The 20,965-nt window shown below is 42.2% G+C and overlaps 1 protein-coding gene and 1 long non-coding RNA gene across 4 annotated transcripts in view; one reads left to right on the top strand and one right to left on the bottom strand.

The window, feature by feature from the left end:
- Positions 1 to 395: 395 nt before the first annotated feature.
- LOC110046743 (uncharacterized) lies at positions 396 to 20,919 on the top strand. The gene is made up of 3 exons (XR_016205388.1): positions 396 to 932; positions 1,060 to 1,363; positions 19,511 to 20,919. It is a non-coding gene; the product is annotated as an uncharacterized LOC110046743 (long non-coding RNA).
- Positions 5,406 to 20,965, bottom strand: part of LOC110046738 (uncharacterized) — a 36,023-nt gene continuing 20,463 nt past the window's right edge. For all 3 annotated transcript variants that reach the window (XM_020752437.2, XM_089282284.1, XM_089282286.1), the window contains exons 10-25: positions 19,433 to 19,597; positions 18,639 to 18,692; positions 18,184 to 18,272; positions 17,673 to 17,830; positions 16,999 to 17,114; positions 16,259 to 16,368; positions 15,072 to 15,163; positions 14,456 to 14,583; positions 13,659 to 13,957; positions 12,932 to 13,012; positions 12,666 to 12,733; positions 11,861 to 12,003; positions 10,939 to 11,113; positions 10,237 to 10,386; positions 9,217 to 9,450; positions 5,406 to 8,334 (exon numbers count right to left, since the gene is read on the bottom strand). In XM_020752437.2, coding sequence (XP_020608096.2) covers positions 7,238 to 8,334; positions 9,217 to 9,450; positions 10,237 to 10,386; positions 10,939 to 11,113; positions 11,861 to 12,003; positions 12,666 to 12,733; positions 12,932 to 13,012; positions 13,659 to 13,957; positions 14,456 to 14,583; positions 15,072 to 15,163; positions 16,259 to 16,368; positions 16,999 to 17,114; positions 17,673 to 17,830; positions 18,184 to 18,272; positions 18,639 to 18,692; positions 19,433 to 19,597 — 3,159 coding nt within the window. In that variant the 3' untranslated portion in view covers positions 5,406 to 7,237. The remainder of the gene's footprint in view (positions 8,335 to 9,216; positions 9,451 to 10,236; positions 10,387 to 10,938; positions 11,114 to 11,860; positions 12,004 to 12,665; positions 12,734 to 12,931; positions 13,013 to 13,658; positions 13,958 to 14,455; positions 14,584 to 15,071; positions 15,164 to 16,258; positions 16,369 to 16,998; positions 17,115 to 17,672; positions 17,831 to 18,183; positions 18,273 to 18,638; positions 18,693 to 19,432; positions 19,598 to 20,965) is intronic.

Raw genomic sequence — 20,965 nt, 5'->3', positions numbered from 1 at the left:
CGAAGCGCGCCAAATTGCGACAAGAAAACTATTAAGTGTGGTCCTCGCCATCGCATCTAAAGCATTTAGCAATTTGCAGCGTGAAAGAGCACCGACAGAAACAGAGTATATCCGGGTCAACGGCAGGGTTTTATTTTTAGCAGACAAATCAATTATCCATTGAAAAGTAGGACGCGCAGTCTGGAAAAATCCAAAACACGATCCAACGCATGCTTGACTCGCTGACCTCGTCAATACAAAAGAAACATGTTCTATAGATAGAGCAGATTAGTCGGCGCGCTTTCATTCGTCGGCGAATGAACAGATTTATGATGGTCACCACTGGCCAGAGTCCAGCCCTTTGTACCTGTAATTAAAGTCGAGATTGTTCCGAGGATGAACGAACTAAAATAGTCCTTGAACTTTGTAGTCCACCCTGTTTGTAATATCACGTATTTTGCTTTGTGCCAAAACCCGCGGCACGGCAGCCGTAAAATGGTCGTCTGGACCACTTTTAGACCGTTATGTGCTTGAAACGTCTGCAAACCATTTCACAAATCCCCCAGACAGGCTCATTTAACACCAGAAACGTTGCGGTAGCGAGCTGGAGACAAGTGTTTTGACGCGCGAGAACAGATCGCTTCCAAAATCCCAGACATTAATGAGGTTTAATCTCATCAGAAACCTCCCTGCAGACACAGTAGTAATCTACTAAAAGTTGTCTGGAGCGACAAAGGGCACGAGAAACGAGACAGCTTGATTTCCTCGGAAGGGCCACATAAGAATACAGACGCCACTACTAAATTCGACAACAGGGAGTGCGCCAGGGAATTTTGCGAGGATTTGCCACGCGGGGTCCCACGCTTAGCTAAAAAGAGAAACAGCACAAAAGAAATTAAAGCCGCGCTAATCGTTCCTCCTGAGATGACACTTTGGGCTGGCCAACACCAACAGTGAGTATTTTAAGTATGTCATGCTTCTGTTGGCACTTATTCAACAGGGTGTCAGAATTGATTGCAAATTAAAACATGAGAATTCTCCCAGAAAGAATATTTATGTTCCCATTTTTCTTTCCACTAGATACCAGCCATTCATAATACGAACACGAACCCTCCCTGCCGTCATGTCCACAGCATGAAGTGTCCCTACCCAGTGATCAAGCCTATTTTCAGAGGGAGGGCATAATGGAACCGCGTTTCCAAGGCCAGGGAAACGAGGTCGCCGAGAATCAATTTTGTGTCTCAGAGAGACAGATGTTTCATTTACCAACACGTAACCAGGGGTGTCCACCCTTATCAGAGGTATCGAGGGTAAACAAGCCAAGCAAACAACATCTTCATCCCTGTTGGTGCTAGCCACGAATTTCAGACGGAGGGCTCATAAGGTATTAAGAATGGCTGACTGTTAGGATCGAGAAACGCCGGTCAACGTCTCATTTGACAAATCGCTCATATTTTGCCCAAAGATACCCTTAGGTGACCTAATTCTAAAAATCATATTTAAAGGTTCCAGCGAATTTTTATTTTTCAGAAATTCGCGAAAATTTGAAAGCGCGGTCAAAGTGCGGTTTTTCGTGTAATAAAATGACCGAAATAAGGTGCGAGGACGAAGCGCTGGTAAAGTCTTAAAATAAACTCGATTGACTTCAAACTTCACACAAATGTGGAACAACCACTCTAATTTATTCCTCGCTTTAAACTAATCTCAGATATGTTGATATAGTGGTTTTCCGAACCATTTTAAAAACAGCTATGAAGCGTGTGAAAAATAACGGCAAAATATAGGTCATGTTTAACAGCATAAAAATGCATCTGGTACCTCACTTTCCGATTATTTTGCTTGACAGCCTTAAAATATCATTATGAAAGATATACCATGCCAAGTTTCATGCTCGAACTCGCAGTATTTCCCTTTGTGAAAAACGAAAATCTATGTCAATGTGTTGGGCGCAAATAACACAATAATTATGCACGAACCAGAGACAAATCAATTTCAATGGCGAAAGTAACAGGCTATCATTAATTAGAATCCCGTCAATTCACTGCTATCAGTAGAAACATAATGTCCACTGCATAAAAACTGTTTTTAGACGTTTTCGAACCATTGCGCGTTAACTTTGTTTAATTTCGTGTCCGCCGTCATGTCTAGTTTGTCATCGCGTGTATTTCCTTAATGTCAACAACACGTGAATGGTTGTCATAACAAACGCAAGAGATTTCCTGGAACCTAAATGTTTTCGATTCACCAAAACGCTTTAAGTTTGTTAAGACACAATAATGGGTCAACTTGGAATGCTTTTTAGCATCAAGGACGTTAAAGGACTGTAAATTAATCGAGTTGAAATATCTTGAAGCAAATCAAAATCGCGCCCTTATTCTAATTTGGTAAACAGCCGATCTCCGTTCAAGTTCAAGAAGTCGAGAGGTTAATCCGGCAATGTATTACCGGTACAACAACAAAATCAAACCGAGGTCATCAAAAGTGTAAATTTAAAAGTGTAGCGGCAAGTTCCAAATAAATTTCGCCTATATAAATTGGAAACAAGATGTGAAACGGTCTGACCCAAAACAAATAAACAAAATATTAATACGACTAATTTAACCCGAAAATGTTACAGAAAACATACCTAAAAGTCGTCGATTCCCCTCGATACCACTCCGCATTGCCTTAAAGAGCCCAAGCTTTCTGCTGTAAGAATCAGGGGCCTCATGAATCTGTACTTATTATATCGGCAACCATGCTGCGTGGCTGATATTCGAGACTCAGTAAAAGTTGTCACACAACCGTACGAGCAGCCCAGTCACGCTTTCACTGCTCTTGCGCAAATGTTCAACATTTCGCAATTTACATAAACCGACTACAAGTTTAAAGTAGTGTCAGTAGATTGAAATGCACTTTTTAAAGCTGTCCTATCGAGGAACAATTATTTCTTGTTTTTGAATGGCTCTTAGTTGTAGCTACAGTCGGGGAGGAGGGGAGAGGGTATTCCCGGAAATTTCGGATATCTGTATGCCGTGGAAGATTAAGTGGTCTCCAGCTCTTAACGTCAACACTGAAACACTAGATGATTCTCGAAGTATCACAGGGGTCACTAAGCTAAATAATTTTGAGTGTAGCTCCACTGAGTCAATTAACCGTCGGCGCGCATATTGCATTGACCGTGGACAGGTGGAAAAACAGTTAAACCGGAAAAGCCTGTTGCACATTGTAATTTAGCGTTGTCCAACACGCAGTCGGTCTGGTTGTAATGTTAATCGTATTTGAGAGAATCTCAAGTTTTCTTTCGACACATACTGGGGTGACATACTACTAGATGGGCGTGGCCGGGAGCCACGAGTCAAGTCAGTCAATTTGCCATGCTTAACCGGGAAGAGTGATAGTGAGCCACTAGTAGAAGGACTGCAGATTGTCCCTACGCTTTACCCTAATAGGCCTCTGTGTTATTCTAATGAACTGATGCTGAGCTCGCTCCAGTGGGGTGGTGAGATGAGAGACCCTGGGAACGAGGTTGAGACGATTCGGCCGTTAGTTTTTCCTCTTAAGTGTCTTCCTCTTCTACTCCCTCCCCTTCTCTACAAAAATTTAACGATCCTCCCCCCTCCCCCCTTCCCCCCGCAAGAAGTGTTTGCTAAATACCGAAGAAGCCAAACACCGGCAGTTCCTAAAAATACTTCCGCCAAGTGCAGTTGTTAGTAAAATACTTCAGAGGTGCCGAGTTTGGAGCTTTTCCGCACACGAGTGGGAGAGGTATATCTAGTCCCATGTCTTCGCACCCGCACGGTAGCATACACAGTTTCAGGTTCTTTAGGTCACCCTCCATCGCCAAGGCACAGGAGTCTTGCTGGTCGTGTACCAAAGGATGCTGGAGTTGGAGTATTTCTACAACTTTCTTTGCCTGACTAAAATTTCTCTCCTCTTCAGATGCCTGAACATGCATCTCATCGGGATCACTTTGGCGCATTGCGGCACTTAGGTGAGAGAAAAACTAGCACCTGAAAAAGACGAATATTATAAGGATCCCGGCACTGCGCATTCACGCGCCACCAGTTCGGCGTCAACCTTTCGGCCTGTCGTTTGACCAACGCGGAATTTTGCCATAAGATACGATTGCTCCTTGTCACTGACTGCCCTGAGAGCCCAAACCTTTTTTAAAACAACGAGGGCTTCCTGGTGACCTATTGTGGCTTTGAGTTAAGCGCCAACGCCTGCTCCAAGCAAGGTTTGTAGCACATTTTGGCTAAGTCCATAAGGGAATAGCTTTCCAGGGACTGAGTACATTTCTCCAGCGACAAGTGCCTCTCTAAAGTAGACAGCCTATAAAAGACACGAATGCAGCGGCCTTGAAGACATCAATACACCCCTACCGTGCATGGTTACTATCTATGGAAACCTCAGCAGACGCTTCCTCGGTCACACCCATTGATAATGGCACTGATGTTAAGGTCGCAGTCACTCCTCTCGGTTAAGCATGGCGAGTTGACTGACTTGACTCGTGGCTCCCGGCCACGCCCATCTAGTAGTATGTCACCCCAGTATGTGTCGAAAGAAAACTTGAGATTCTCTCAAATACGATTAACATTACGACCAGACCGACTGCGTGTTGGACAACGCTAAATTACAATGTGCAACAGGCTTTTCCGGTTTAACTGTTTTTCCACCTGTCCACGGTCAATGCAATATGCGCGCCGACGGTTAATTGACTCAGTGGAGCTACACACAACATTTGTGTGAAGTTTGAAGTCAATTGAGTTTATTTTAAGACTTTAGCAGCGCTTCGTCCTCGCACCTTATTTCGGTCATTTTATTACACGAGAAACCGCACTTTGACCGCGCTTTCAAATTTTCGCGAATTTCTGAAAAATAAAAATTCGCTGGAACCTTTAAATATGATTTTTAGAATTAGGTCACCTAAGGGTATCTTTGGGCAAAATATGAGCGATTTGTCAAATGGGACGTTGACCGGCGTTTCTCGATCCTAACGGTCAGCCATTCTTAAGTACCTTACGAATATGCGACGGCGACGGCGAAGACGACGCCCAGTAAAAAAAACCACGTGTTTCTATTTTACTTTAGAATTTCGCCTTGACTTGAACTATCCGGTGTATCTGGCGGTATTAAAACTTGCCAGTGCTAAATATGCTACGAATGCGTTCAGTTCCAAATAGAAATACGAAAAATTAGCCGTTGGGGTTCACGTTCTCCAGACAACGCAGAATTTGTAGAGGACGGCAAAGAAATGTACCAAGAATCATAGTGCGCGTACACAGCCATTGTTTTGCTCATTAAACATTTTGGTTGGTGACGTCCTCGTTGCCGTTGCCGTCGTGGGTTGCGTAAGTTCCCCATTATCTGGACCTCACGCTCGGTGAATAACTATTTTATCATTGCACTAACGTTCTTTCGAGGAGTAACTGCAACAAAGGAGATTGAGTCGTTTTTGGATCAGTCCAGTTTATTACAGCATATTCATTTACATAGAAGCACATTTTCTTTTAATCACAAGGGCATTTTGATACAAATATTCAGATAAAACCTCCTTCACAATTATTGAAAAAGCTCAATGTTTTGCACTCCTTTCCCTTGACAACGCCCCACATTGCACGCAATAAATTCATCCAAGACGAGGCAATATTGCAGGGAGCCTTTCCCTGGCGACCATATGAGTGATCCCGAACAACGGAAAATTTTTTGCATAGGGAAAAAAAATCACTCAGGTCCCGTCCGCACTATGCCGAAGAATTTGAAAACGGCGTTTTCACTCTGAAAACGCATCAAATGTTTTCCGTCCACACTACGGCGGAGAAATGTAAAACCGCAGCAAACACCGGTCATTTCGGATTTGTGTTTGAGGAAAACTCGGTCAGGAAAATCACATGATTATCGTGACGTCATCATTTTCGAAAAGTTCCGTTTTCAAAATGTTTTCCGTCCCCACGAAAACGCAAAGCCGGCGTTTTCAAATTCTCCCCGTTTGAAGAGCGTTTTCGAAAAGCTCCGTTTTCATGACGGATTAGTGTGGACGGTAAAAAATAAAGCTGCATTTTCGAATTTCTCTGGTGTAACTTGGACGGGGCCTCATTTCCCAATGAAGAGAAACGTCATTGTTTGGGAACGCAAACATGGCCGCCGTGACGTCAAGTGGAAAACGCATTTTGCCGTCTCTTTTCATTTAACTGAAGTTTTCTCTGTCGTTAAACTACTGCAATTAGAGGCCAGAAAACCAACCAGACTGTTTTGATACTTTAGGTCCTTAGATTGAAATAACAATTCTCTTTACATAGCTGTGTACTTCTTTAATTGTTAGTTCTGAGAAACTGGAAGTACATCAAGACATGTGTCTCAAGCTGATGGTTTTCTGTATTCTTACCACTGTTGTTTTTGACAAATTATGCAATGATACTGTAATATTAAAACAGAGTTTGATCAATTTTTCAATACCGTAAACTATAAGAACCGTGGGGCATCTGAACCTAAAATGAAGGCTACTTGAGAAACTACCTAACCCTTGGGAAAACATCAACATACTAACATACGGACCAGCCGACAAATCTTAAAACAACGCGATATGAATACAAAAAAAAATTGTACAAGTTGCCTAATTTGAAAATATAAAACCCCAACCTATTTAATCTTATATATAAAAATAATTTTATGTTTTAACTAAAAAATATGTGTATTTTTTATTTAAAATCTATTATAACATTTATATAATGATTAAATGAATGCGCGCGCTCTGATTGGTCAATCAGCTATGGTTTATTGTGCCAGTAAACGCGTGTCTTCGGAATTATTATATAAAAGCAATAGACCACAAGTTTTTATGGTTTATAGGCTGATAAACCACTTGAAGAAAACACCCGAAGAATTCGTAAATCACGAGCCGCAGGCGAGTGATTTACGAATTCTTCTCGTGTTCTTCCAACATCCCGCGTGGTTTATCAGCCTATAAACCATAAAAACTTGTGGTCTATTGCTTAAGTAACTTCTAAAATGAACTTCTAAGATGAGATTAACCTGAAGTACTTGAGATTTCTAATCACTGAAACAACTCACTCAACAATTGTTGCAAGCACATCCGAGCGAATCGAGAAACAGAAAAACCAAGCTATCTACTTAAAGTGACACAACGGTAATAATTCTAACAGTTTTATAACTTTGTGTAGCTCATTAATACAACTCTCTCAGCGTTACTTTTTTGAGAAATTCACTTGCCGAGGCTGACCGACCGCGATCCGAAGATTTTCCGACATAACCCAGTTTAGCTAATCTGCCAGATCATGACTCTCGGCTCTTTCTCGTTCTCGTTGGGCCTTTTGCGTCGCAAGTCTGCATACCCTTCACCAGCGCTTACGAGGAGGACTGGGAACGGCAGCCTCGGTTTCAAGTTCTCCACTTTAGGGGTCGTTAAAGTTCCGGCAACAGAATCGCGTGCTTGACTCTGATCAAATACATTGTAGCTATCGTCTTGGCGAGGACTGTCGTAAATCACCTCCGATGTTTTCGGAATTTCCGGTGATTTTGCGGCTCGTGGATCAGTGTCTTTAAGAACTTCTATATAACTCGGAGCCCCCACATCAATGGAAGTAACAAGGAGATTTCCGGAAGCGGTGTCCTCTTCCGGTTTGGTTTCAACTTCCGGTCGAAGGCCGCTCTCTGGGCTGGGGTGATCTTTAGATGCTGGATTAGTTTCATTCACCTTTTCCAAGTGAATTCCTTGAGCTTCAGCCGCTGCACGGGCATCATTAAGTTTGACATATTCACCAACAGATTTTATTCTTCCCCTAACATCCGCTGTCTCGCTCCTACTTCCACTTCCGTTTCCTTGCTCACCGGGCGCAGAAGCACTTCCGGACACATCACCATTGACAGTAGGATCGTTTCTGGTTTCCTCGCTTTCAGCGGAATTTACATCACCGTTCGCATCCACAGCCGACAGTGTCGGGTCCTGCTCGTTTACAAGAACGAGCGGGATTCGTGGAGGTTCGGAAATACTCGGCGGAGGCGTGCTCCCGAACCCTTTAAATTCGGATAACATTCGGGCGAAGTCGTCAACTCGGAATTCAGTCTTGCCTACTAAATCTTCGGATTGGACCGAACTCGAAGTGGCGTTCTTGGAAGGGTTTCCACTACCCTCAAACCGCACACTGAACGAACCCGTTGAAGACGCAGTCCCAACGCTTGATAATCGCGGTATTTGCATGCCACTCAACGTTTGCTGTCTATCTTCCACGAAGTTAAATTCGTCATCACTATGAACATCTTGGTCAGAGAAATCCCCGTCACCCTCTCCCCCACGGTCAGTAGTTTGTCCGCCAGTCACTGGCATTTTATTGCTGTTGCCTTTTTCAGGAGAAGCTGCAATAAAACATTGACGGCGGAGTTCAAACGCAATCTTAACATCACAATTCTCCCAACCAGTTTCAACATACTTTTTGGTGCTCTGCTCTTTGGAGAATTTGATGACAATCAGTCCCGCCTTTCAATGAAAACTGCTTGAAATTGTACTTGTGGTGTATAGGAAAACAATTTTGAAAACAATCAGCTGTTTAACAAACCACGAGTTTGGATTTTTAACGAGTTTATATTCAACTTGTCGTATTAATTTTTATTTACAGTGTGCACAGTTACTAATCTACTGTGCTAAATCTACTGACCAAAAATAAAGTCACTTTTCTGTGGGGCACGGGAAGGGGGATAAATCGGGTTCATCGGTTCGATTAACAGTGGTGTTGTGTTAAAGGGGCTAGGTCATGCAATTTTACGCAATTTTAGAGCTGATGAACGTGTTACAGAATTAACTGAGATATCACAATAGCCGCTTAAATTTGTACAAAAACGCACAAGAAACACAGAAACGCCAAAAAGGAGCATGGATGGACAACAATGGAGAAGAGTGAAACGGATTGCATTACGGCTCAACTTGAAAAACGTCGAGACGACGTTTTTAAGTTTTTAAGACCGTCGCTTAAGTTTATCCCAATCTATTTCAGTTGCATCCATAATGCTCAGATATCATCCTTGTTGGTTATGTGGCCGTGATTTTACCCACGAATTAAGACTGTTGCTCTGCCAATTTGAGGTTTAGAGCACGTAAATAACCACTCTAAACAGAATTGCCTACAACGCCGTGACCTATGCCCCTTTAATACTGCATTGCAAGGAAGGACAACGACCTTGGACCTCAAAACTTGCTTCGGTCTGACGCCAACTATGGTAGACAGAAGAATGGGCACTAACTTTCACTTTGATTGGCCAAGGCCGGACCACGTGACGAGTAGGTCCAGGCCCCCGACACTCCCGCATCCGTCTGCACACACGCATCTCTGACCTCGTGTTCCCGGAACAAACTAAAGTCAAGTTTACTTCCTTCGGGTCCGTATCCCGTCCCCGTCCTGGGACTCGGGTTGCTTTTCAACGGGTAAAAGCATCGCACGCTGCTGCCGTACGAGTGGAATGCTACACACGCTTTGCCTGGAAAAAAGAAAAAAAATGAAAAGTCTTAACTACTTCAGTTAGACTACGAGTAGTCCCTCTTTCGCTTAGTCCGTCGTGCGTGCTGCGAAAGAAAACTGCGAGACAGAATAGGCCGCGCGAACTTCTGTGGGCGAGAAGCGTGCGTCTCGCCCCCAGGATTTCACGCGGCCACTTTTTCCTCGCGGTTTATTTACAGCCTCGCTCGACGGACTAAGCGAAAGAGGGACTACTCGTAGTCTATAGTTTAGAGGACAGCTGAGTGCATGATCTACGTTTCACGTACTATTTATTTTCCTACGCAACAAAATCACAGTGTTTTCAAGTTGAAGTGATACGATTATGTTCAGTTTGCTCCAAGTTACCTTGTGCCTCTGTTTCAAAACGAGTACTCGTGCAATACCGTTCATATGTAAATGAGTTTTATTTTCATGAAAATAAACCCGAGAAGAACACATTTTCATGTGAATGGTTTTGGATTAAGACTCGTTTTGACACAGAGGCAACTTGGAAATCGCCTATTACGGAATTTAGCAAAGGATCTAGAAGGGAGTTCCGTTTTGTTACCCCAACTTTACTTGCCAAATTTCAAAGCCCGTTCGGGCCAAACTTCACAAGTTTCCCGTATTCAATCCATTCCTAGCCTTCCTCACTTTCTACAAAAACGCCTTCTTGCCATCTGTAAAACTCTGTACTACACAATCAAACCATTAGCTTTGATTCGCTGCTATCTAGGTGTGTTTTCGAGCGCGTTGCAATCAAGGTAAAATAGATGGCAGTTCTTACCCGACACGAGTGGTATTCCCTCCAGTCTTGGAAGTGGAAATACTAGAGTAACGCCCACACTCGTCCCCACCCACAGCAAACCTTCATCCGCAGCTAAAGCTGTGGCATAAACTTGATCAAGTTTTGTTTTTTCCAACTGAGAATCTATATCTGTGAAGAAAAATGTGGAAGCTAAATGTAAGCCAGGCTTTCACAAGCGACACAAAACGCGGCCCTCGTGTTATGTCGTTAGACTTGTAAGAAGAGGGACATTACATCACAATGTTCCTATTCAATCAAACCCTTGTTATTTAAAGAGTGGACAAGTGAAAATAAAACTTTTCAATGGTTAAATCACTAGTCAGTGGGTAAGCGTTAACAACATAGTACGTCTACTGGATATTTATAATTATTAGAAATATAGTTAGCCACACTTTGAACAACCAGCAGGATAAGCTTATAAATGGGGTTTTGCCAAATTATCGTTGACCTGCGATGGACTCCTGTTCGCTTCATGCTTTACAAACTAGGGTTAAAAGCCATTTAGCCCATAGTTTCTCAGGACAAATTTCTTCAGGCCTTTGTCAGGACTCTTGCAGATTTTCCAGACTCCAAATGAAGAATTCAAAGGTTGTTCAACGCATTCCTGTTACGACTACACAGGGTCGTTGAAAGACAAACAAGGCTCCCCCTTGGCATTATTCGTTCAGTTTTCAAACTAACCTCGCTGCATATTGGTCACCGGAGAAGAGATGCTAATGTCCTGTACGTGCTTGAGTGTCTCGCTATGAAACAGCTTGATCGACGGGAACTTCCAAACAGACACCCAGACACCCACACCGTAACTAACAAGGTGCTTGATGTTGGTTTTCGGGTTATCGTCAACTTCAATGACGTGCTGTGAAAAAAACGTTTGACGGAATGAAGTTACCGCTTTCTTTCGTAGTAAAGAAAAAAATGACTACATGGGGGATGAGTGACAAAGTAAGTGGCTGAGGGGGAGGGTGAGTAAAAAGAGAGGGAAGGAGGGAGGGAAGCCGGCGTGAGAGGGAGTTAGAAGGGAGAGGCTGACTAATGAATGAATAAGTGGTGGTGAGAGGGACAAAGGGGGAAAAGAAAGGAAGAAAAGAAAAGAGAAGAGGGGTAACAGGGGTTTCATGGATAAGTGCGGAGAAAGGAAGGGATGGAGAAAGAGAGAGGGGAGGGAGGAACAGAGCCAGGAAGGAAATGAATAAGCGAAGAAATGAGCGAGAGAAGAAGAGATGGAAGAAAAAAACGGAGCAGCGAGGGAACGTAATGAACTTATACAGTGCTTATTTCATCCTCAAGTTCCGTCGTGAAAGCCTTAAAATTATGCGATGTACAAATCATGTTTGACATCAAGCTGACGCTTGTGAAGGTTCTTACAGCGAACATGCTCAGCGAAAGAGTCTATTTCCAATTTTATTTACTTGGGATGCGTCCTGCACTCCTTTTGAAGACATGGAGTAGTAGATTCCTTAACTCCAGATATTTTGTAAAAGAAAGTTTTGTGGACAAAGCCAGCGACTTTCCAAATGATGGCGAAGAATAATGAGCGTGGTTGGTATATGGCTGCAAGCTTTTAAAATGCGGCTTTGTATGCTAATGTAAAATGCGCAGATACCTTGATAACTTCTTCATTGTGGTTTACAATAAACAACTTGTTTCCACAGGAACACCACAGGCTTTCTCTCACAACCGCCAACGCCATTACGGGAGACTTACCGAGACCTACGGCTTTTGGCTCACTGAAGTTCCACGTACCCTCTGAAATACAGTTGAAAAACAAAATACACTGAACAAACGAAAAACACTTTCAAAATGACTTCCTTTTGGCTTTTAACTCTTTTCTTGCGCTTTTTACTAGTACACGATTTTGCTTTTCCCGCGCTTTTCACGTGTTACATCAGTTCTCGCTTTTCCCGCCCTTTTCACTGGAGAACTGATGGCTTTGTGCTATTGGTAGCTTTAGTCGTAACTCACGTGCAAGTCACGTCACTGTCTCTTTGTTGATTACGTTAATTTCAATAAATGGCCCAAAACAGCCAACAAGCGCAAAGTAGGCGGAAAAAAGAAAAAAAATTAAAAAAACAACAACAAGAACAGAAGGCAGAATTTGAATTCGCTAAAAGGTATTGTGACAAATGGTTATTGACCAAGCCTGAGATCAAGATGGCTGGACATTTTACCAAGACTTCATTTTGCGTGTCTTGAACGAATGAGAATTTACTGTGTGGCATACAAGACACAATTTTTCTATGGGACACAGCGGGAGATCCCGAGAGCGCAAGCTACACCAACCTTGCGCGCGCAGATAACCAATCAGAGCGCAGACTTTGGTTCATCTTGTCCACTCGCAGAGTTAGCTATATCTTAATTGTCTTAGTTCTAGGTCAAAGTTTATTTAAGATAATTTCCCTCCTTTTTACCTTGATTGCGTTTGAAAATGACCACGCTACCATCGGCCACTCCAGCAAAGATCTTCATATTTACCGTCCTTGAAGAAGAAGCAAACATGGTTTTCAGCAGAACAAAAATCCAATTGCGCCAAATTCACGGTAATCTTTATGAGAAGCATAAAAGTCAAAGCGATTTTGGTGATGGTTGTTGTCACTTCAATTTTCATTTGATGTGATGATTTTCATATTAACCTAGTAGGTATTTATCAAAAACCAAGCAAACAGTAATTCCTTACTTGATGGCCAACACCGCATCAGGAAGCCGCACAGACATGACGTAACGCCGAGTAGAGTCCACGGCATTGTAGATGAAAATTCTGCAAAACAACGGTTATGCATATGTGTTAAATTACAGAATGACAAATCGATTTTCCACATTCAGTTAGGAAAAAGCTTCAGAATTCGAGAGTTCTTAGCCTGGACTGATGTTGAGTTATTTGGTAAGACTGTACTCTCACAGAACCATTCTCCACCCTTGCCCTCGCCCCCTTCCCCCCCCCCCCCCCCTTCCTCCGCTCTTCCGGAGTAAAAGTGGTGGTAGCTTGGCAAAGTGCTGGGAAGAAGGGGGGATAGTATGCTATTCCCTGGGTTACCAGCAGATACTATACTTCGAAAACAGACTTTACTGTTTTGGTTTTCTCTCTGTACTAAACAGCTTAATAACAATCAAGAACTGTTGGAGAAATCGTCAACAGTTTTTGAAGGAGATCATATGATGGAGAAACTCAGAGACTCTGGCAAATGATTTTCATTTACACCTTGCGAGAACCCTGGTAATTCCTTCTCTTTACACAAGAAGACACAAATATTTGACGCGAGCTTTGAATCATGGTCTACTTCGATACGTTATATATATAGGCTGACTCGTCGACTCGTCAAGCAACGCTTCTGAAAAATCGTTGAGCGACGACGCGAAGAAGGACTGTAACGTAAGCTAAGTAACGCTAAACCTTTTCACTGTACCTTCCTCCCTGTGTTCCAAGCCAGACCGTGGGAAAAGGAAAGCCGAATCTTCCAGACATCGTACCCTTAAACTTCTTTTCCTCTCCACAAGTTCGCTCCACATACACCCCACACAAAATGTTTGACTCGCACACGTGGAACGATTCTACCACCTGTGGAGGGGAGGGAAGGGAAACTTTGACCACAGTCACGTGACCCGCATGGTCTCCGCCTCCACAGAGAAGCCACAGAATGTTGTAGTTGTCGTGGACGCCCGGGAGTGGATCTTCAGTGTCCGGACAGCTTACGATGCATTGAACCTGAAAAGTAAAATTCCAAACGTTGATTTGATCTGTTTGATTTGATGAGGGGCTAGAGGGGTTTTCGGTTGTGTTTTCAGTTGTGTCGTAAGGCTGAACTAGAGCAATAGCAAACGGCCAATCACATGAGAGGTGCTCGACACAATGAACTAAGGAGAACTTGAAGCAAATACACGTGACAAGCGCCAAGACGCGGAAAACTGCACATGACGAAGCAATAGGTAGCTTTCATCTGATTGGTTGAGAAGATGACGCGGGGTTTTTCTTTAACCAATCAGAGGACTCGCAAAGCCAACGCTATTCTGGATTACTTTCTATACTCAACGAAAACCGTTCTAAGAGTTGTAAATCCCCAACTTACCAAAAAATAATCACACCGACCAATAAAACAAATGTAAAAAAATTAATAATCCTTGAGACCACACAAAAAATGCCAGATAAAGAAATGTGAGACTAGCGCAGAGACCCGTAGTTCTGGATAACCACAGCACACCATACCTTTGATTTCTGATTGAGTAGAAACAAGCTTGAGTTATCTTTGAGAAGCGGCATGTTTCGGCGCTGAATAGCCACGCCTCCAGTCCCGTCATCCTCTGGGAGATACCAACCAGGATTGTTCTCTGGCGCTGAAAGGAAAATTATCATATCACACTGTACACTACGGACTAATACTAAGCAAGAAGTCATAACGCATAAAGCGGTGATATCCATGTGCAAATGCACCTTTTCGGCGATGCGGCAGCCATTTTGAATTCTATTATTTCATATAGCTATTATGGGATGCTCAGGGGACAAATTAATATGCAGTTGCCCCTAAGCATCCCATAATAGCTATTTGAACTCAAAATGGCCACCCTATCGCCGAAAAAGTCCATTCTCCACACCTTTCTCCTGGAATAGTTTGGAAAAACTTTAATCACATGTTGTCATCTCGTTTAGTTTGCTTCCATGTGCGCTTAAATTTGAATTCCTCTTTTGAATATAAATTGTTCGATATACAAATGCTCTTTGCCAAAAAAACGACAAATGTTTAATAAATATCACATAGTGAAATCACAGAATTGAGTTCAAATTCAGTCACTATAGCAAAAACACAATATTTCAGTTCACTCACCCAGTCTTAATTTAGACGTGTTAAGAGCAGTGACCCACTCTGCTTTCACCGAAGGAGAGTCCGTGCTAAATATATAGTTTACATGGCCATGTCTGAAAAACAACCATTTTTCATTACTAATGCGACACATCTCCCGTAGTAACAGTCACAGTGATTAATTGGTTTTTAATTCAAATACTACGCTACCGATTGGCTCAAACAAAAACTCGCGCCAGTTTATCACCCAATCAGAAGTAATACCAAAACCAATCGTGGCGCGCTCACGCACGTTTTCCCACGCTTTGCGTCAGCTACATGTATTTAATTCGAGTTTTGATTGGTTCATATAGTCTGCTCTATTCAGGTCGGTATTGTTTAAAATTAAGGTACCGGACCCAAAATGGTTCAGGTCTGTCTCATTACTCGAGAACGTTCCTTTGTTAGTGTCTGTTTATACGGGATCGGTCGGGTGCCGTCCACTACTGAATCAAAGCGAGAAAATAACCTATTTCAATCATGCGCAGAATACTTAAAGCAGACTCGGATCGGATCTATCTGGTATCGGTTCTGCGTGGACACACGAAAATGCGCAGCCAGCCCTAAAACGGATTGATCGGGCCAGTCCAGTAAGAGTTAGGAACGATTTACAGAAACTGGTTCAGCCGATAAGCGCTGGGTAGTCGGGTAACGGTAAGCAGGTCCCTTGGGAAGGAAAAACTTGTCAGTAAGTATGTCAAGACAAGTCCAGGATGTACAGTATTTGTACTGCACATTCAAAGCTATCGAGAGTTTATGTTCCATTTCTCTGACGATTTAGCATTAGAAGCCACTTTGACGAAAACGACAGAGAACAACCCCGACTATTCATTTCACGTTCCGTATTAATCTTGAAGTATTATTCGTGCGAGAACAAGGGCATGTCTGTTTATGTGTCTTTGAAAGGAATTAAGTTTCTAAAGTTACTCTGAAGTTTGACTTGATTTATTACACGTATTTATTTACCTTTATTGTCAGATTAATTATATGCCTTCCAAATTCATCAATACAGTTTTGCGTTTTTCGATTGTAACTGGTAACAACGAAGGGTACATTCCTACATGTAAATACCGTGAACTTTAAAAACAAACAAGGATTAATCGCGCAAGGAGAAGGGTCTGTAATGGCCCGACAAGGATTACAATGACTGCTGTGAGCTTTATATTTCTTACTTGGATGGTAAAGACAACTCCAGCCAATAAAGATTTGCTAGTCTTGTTTCTTCCTCTATCGTCCTCTGCACGGATTTGTGCCACTGTTGAACTTTTTCGACGTCAAGAACCTGTAGAGAGCAAAACTACGTAAACCATTTTTACTACAGAAAAGACAGCAGCTTCATGTCTTTAACTGATCGTATGAGAAAGCGTCTACCAAATGTCAAAATCAAGAGAGAGTAAAAGGAATTCTACTCCGACATGAGCTGAGTGAAGAGAAGAACGTTTCTAAACATCCAATGGAGAGAATGGAAAGACGTATGACACAAGATACGCGGGCATATTTCAACCAAGCTTAACATAAGCATGCCCCACATGAAGCATGTTCATGTACGATCACCTTTTTCGGCAAATTCACACCCACTAAATGCTTGCCACATTTGAACCCACAAGGAGCGACAACATTTTCGAGACACTTCAATGTTAAAAGCTATTTTGGAGAGTTTCGCACTTTTGGACTTTAATTTCCTTTGCTAAGGTACATGTATGACTCCTCTAGCATCGTACTTTTAAGTCAATCAAAACTGATGTATAACAACTGGAAGATTGAGGAAAGATACTCTTGCCAGACTCTGTAACAGACATAATTAAAGAAAAATACGCGCATCAACATTCACTTGACAAAGGGGCGCGGTGACGTCGAAAGCCCGTGACAGCCAAACATTTGAACTCTGAAATATCGAATGTATCAACCTTACCCGATATGAACGCCGTAGCGTAGCAACAAGGCCAGCTATTTGACCAATCACAGCCAAGTCCTGTTGCAGGTCTTCAAAGTGCTCACGGCAGCCACTGTAAGTACCTCGATACTGACCTGAGAAGAACAAAAAATAGTTCAACACTAAACCACCCAATCCAGTTCTTTAATGCTATCTTCAAGGATTTTGCCGACAAAACACGACCTTGGAGAGGGGAAAAATGGTTAAGTGTTCGAGCACTTTTGGCTAGCATTGTAAATGCTACTTTTGTCTTTAAAAATGTCAGTTACAGTGGAATTAACGTTTGGTCTGGAGTGTTCGTCTAGGTGAAGGCAAGCCTGAAAGACAAAGACTGACGGCAGTCATTCTCAGAATCAACTTCTAAAGTCGTCGAAACACGCACCAACTACTAGCTGATTATAGGCGTTCGATTTGTTGGAGAGCAGTGAAAAAAACAGCTAGGGAAAATATGAGGGAGGGGTTTGGGACGAGGAGCGAAATGAGTAGCCCTCCCCTGCACTTTTTCTCGCACCGGTCCCAAAATGCCAGGAAGAGGCTAGTCACCAACAACAGCTCTTTTCAGGATTGCATGCTCTCACCGGGACCATCACACTGGATAAACTACTGATACTCGGAAGTTCAAACCATTTACCAGATAAAAATGGTACAATTACCTGCCCTGGAATGGCTTATTGTTGTCCTGTACGAATTGGTTAATATGTTCACTCCTGGACCGTATTCCACGATATCAACATCATTAAGCGGCACGTTCCATTTCAGCTTGTACTTTGCTTTAGGGTCAATTACCATGTGCATGGCACGATCTTTCTTCCTGAAAACAGCAACAGCAGAAACTCATAGCTCACTGTGTTGGTATAATAAAACCTCAATGCTTATCAAAACTTGTCCTATTTTCATTTATAACATAGCTGGCAAAACCGCGCTATCAAACACTGTATACATGAGCGAACGTCACGTTCTAAAGATGCACACTTGTGGCCAGTCTGAGCAAAAAAGAAAAACATTTTTTTTCTTTCTTACGCGAGTGGACCTCGTCGTACATTTAAGGTGATTCTTTAGTGTTGCATTGCGCATCCCTAGTGCGCACAATTTTCGCGTCATTAGCGCGCGTACATGAGCGCACATACGAATATACATCACGACTTTAACTTAGCAAGCTCTTACCCTTTAATGAGGGAAACACACAGCAGCATGTCCGAAAGCATGATTATTCGCCGTTTCTTTGTTCCAAGTATTGATTCACCTTCAACAGTCTGGTAAACCAACATATTACAATCTATCAGTCAAAGTGAGGTAATTAGAACTTGCATTGCAGGCTAAGTTAGGTTGGGAAAACTCAGTTTTGGCCAATGCCACCTGATAGAGGTTGACTTTCCAACGGCAGTTTCGATGCCTGTAGGGGTTGATTTTCTTTGATTCGTTAACAAACGTAATGTAAATTCCCTGGATTCCACAGAGACTACCCAGTTTGTTTTAAGAAAACTGACTTCCCAGATTTGAAGTTCCTACATGTCAACAGAGCTGTTCATTAGCAGTGCCCAGTGAACCAGTTCTAAGAATCACCAGGACATATTTGTAGTGTGTATTGCATACATACTATTTTAACAAGTGGTACTTACACACTGTACAAAGTCATCCTGTCTGATGAAGTATCGGTTACCAGAAGCTAGGGGCTAAAAAAATTGACAAAAACAAATTGTGACATCCCCTTCAGCCATTGAGCCCTTGAATGATTACTAACAACACATTTGTTTTATTATCATTTCTGAGAATCCTCCCAAATGGACCAGTGTGTTGATTGTTATATTGCCCTGATAACAATGTACTGACATCCAATGCTAGATAGCTTACCTATCACTACTCTTTGCGTTGCCATGCCATCAGTGTGCTTTGCTCAGCAAGGCTATGCTATGTTGACAATGCCAAGCTAAGTTAATAAAAACTACGCGAAGCTACATGTAAGCAAACCTAAGCAAGGCTATTGTTAAGCTATGCCAAGCTAAGCTAAGCCAAACTAAGCTAAGCCAAACAATGTGTTTTCATCACAATTATTTTGTTTCTTGGAGCCCAAATAAAGTTGTCTGGGGAAGGCAAGTTGTCCCTAGCAGAGCGTTTACAAGGCACTAGGGTTACCCTGTAAACCACCTTGTAAACAAGGCCTAAAATTAGCTATACAATGCTAACCTGAGCTCAATGTGAAAAATAAGCCGGGTTAAGCCACATGTATTCTAATCTAACCCATCTCTAATCTAGGCAAGGCTAAATTAAGCTATTGCAATGCTGTGCAATACTGCACTACATGTAAGTTACATTGCGATGCCGGCAATGCTATGCCACACCACTACACACCAGGACCTGTGCGCTTCTAAATCTAACGAAAAGTTTGAGGAAAATAATTCTAATAAATAATTACCTTGTGACTTTGCGACACCAGCCCATCCAATAACTTGACTTTGTTTCTCAGCTCAGCTTCTCTTTTTCTTTCTTTTAGATTCTCTGCCAGACACTCCAGCTGAGTTAGAGCAAGCTGCAGAGGAACACGGTCTGGGTGATCTCTGGGAGTCACTAACAGAAGTTCCTGAAAACAGAATGAGACCAGCAATCAAAAAAGTTCACTTTTCACTGACTGAGGAATAAAAGGAGTATGCAAAATGCGAAGAACTCTAGTGCATGACTGTGGTACAGGTCTCTCCAGTGGGGTGGGAAAATGTTCGTGATATTCTTCCGTGGCAGCACCTACTATATACTACACTACAAGGATGTACTACTCCTTCTCCGCAGCAGCACCTACACCATGGAATTCTCTACCATTTGAAATAAGAAATCGTTTGTCTGTGTCCATCTTTAAAAATAGACTCAAAACGTTTCGTTTTAAAAAAGCGTTTTTGCAATTTATTTTAGACTAATGTTTTTAATTTTTAGATAATTTTTTAGACTTTCTCTGACATTGTAAAGCGCCTTTGAACATTTACTATAGGATACTGGCACTATAGAGATCTGATGACGATGATGATGATGATGATGATGACGATCATGATGACGATGACGATGACGATGACGATGACGACGATGACGATGACGATGATGACGATGACGATGATGTTGATGTTGATGACGATGATGATAATGATGACGATGATGATAATGATGACGATGATGATGATGATGATGATGATGATGATTACGATGATGTTGTTCAAATAATATTATATCTAAAATGCATAGCCTACAGCCTCATACAAAACACCTGTTTTTCCAGTGAGTACACAGTGTTTGCGCCAGAGCGCGCCATTGCGGGAATCCCGCGTTACAATTAGAGATGGCCCCCAGAAAAACGAAAAAAGGGCCAATTTGGCCCTTTCCTTTTACAAGACTGCAGGCTTAACACAGGCATAATAATTTAAAAGCCATCCCAGTGCTGGAAATTGTGATCGATACGGTAGCCAATGCAACAAGCATTTCATCCTTGGCAACCAAACATTCTGGTTTAGTCGCCATAGCACCGCATAATGGCGACTACATTTCTCTGTGTTGATGATCAATAACGGTTATTTTGTCACACATTATGTTCTTCTAGAAAATCATATTGAAAGATCTTTGTTTCTAAAACATTCAACATAAGAAAAGAAGTCAATCCGTCCTTTTGCTTTGCTGTATTGATTCTCTCATATCGGAAAACTTCCAAATGGCTGACCGTGTTTGAAATCGCCCTATAATGCATTGCAAGCCCTTGATCATTGACTAGGTCATGTAGGCCTAAGGATTGTTCTTTTGTAATGCACGGATCCTTCATACTAGTATCTGATTCAAAAGAAACTTTATTGAGTAGAAACCCTTCAAAAAGCACTTACTATTAAATTTTATCATAGATCCTAATAAACTGCTTTATTTTCCTTGGTACCCTGATGCACTTTTTCCTTCTGTAGCTTTCAGTTTATTGGCCCCT

The sequence above is a fragment of the Orbicella faveolata genome, unplaced genomic scaffold (genome assembly GCF_042242905.1).
Source record: "Orbicella faveolata isolate gen_17 unplaced genomic scaffold, um_ofav_v1 contig_12, whole genome shotgun sequence".
Lineage (NCBI taxonomy): Eukaryota > Metazoa > Cnidaria > Anthozoa > Scleractinia > Merulinidae > Orbicella > Orbicella faveolata.
This window is presented reverse-complemented; position numbering and strand designations above follow the sequence as displayed.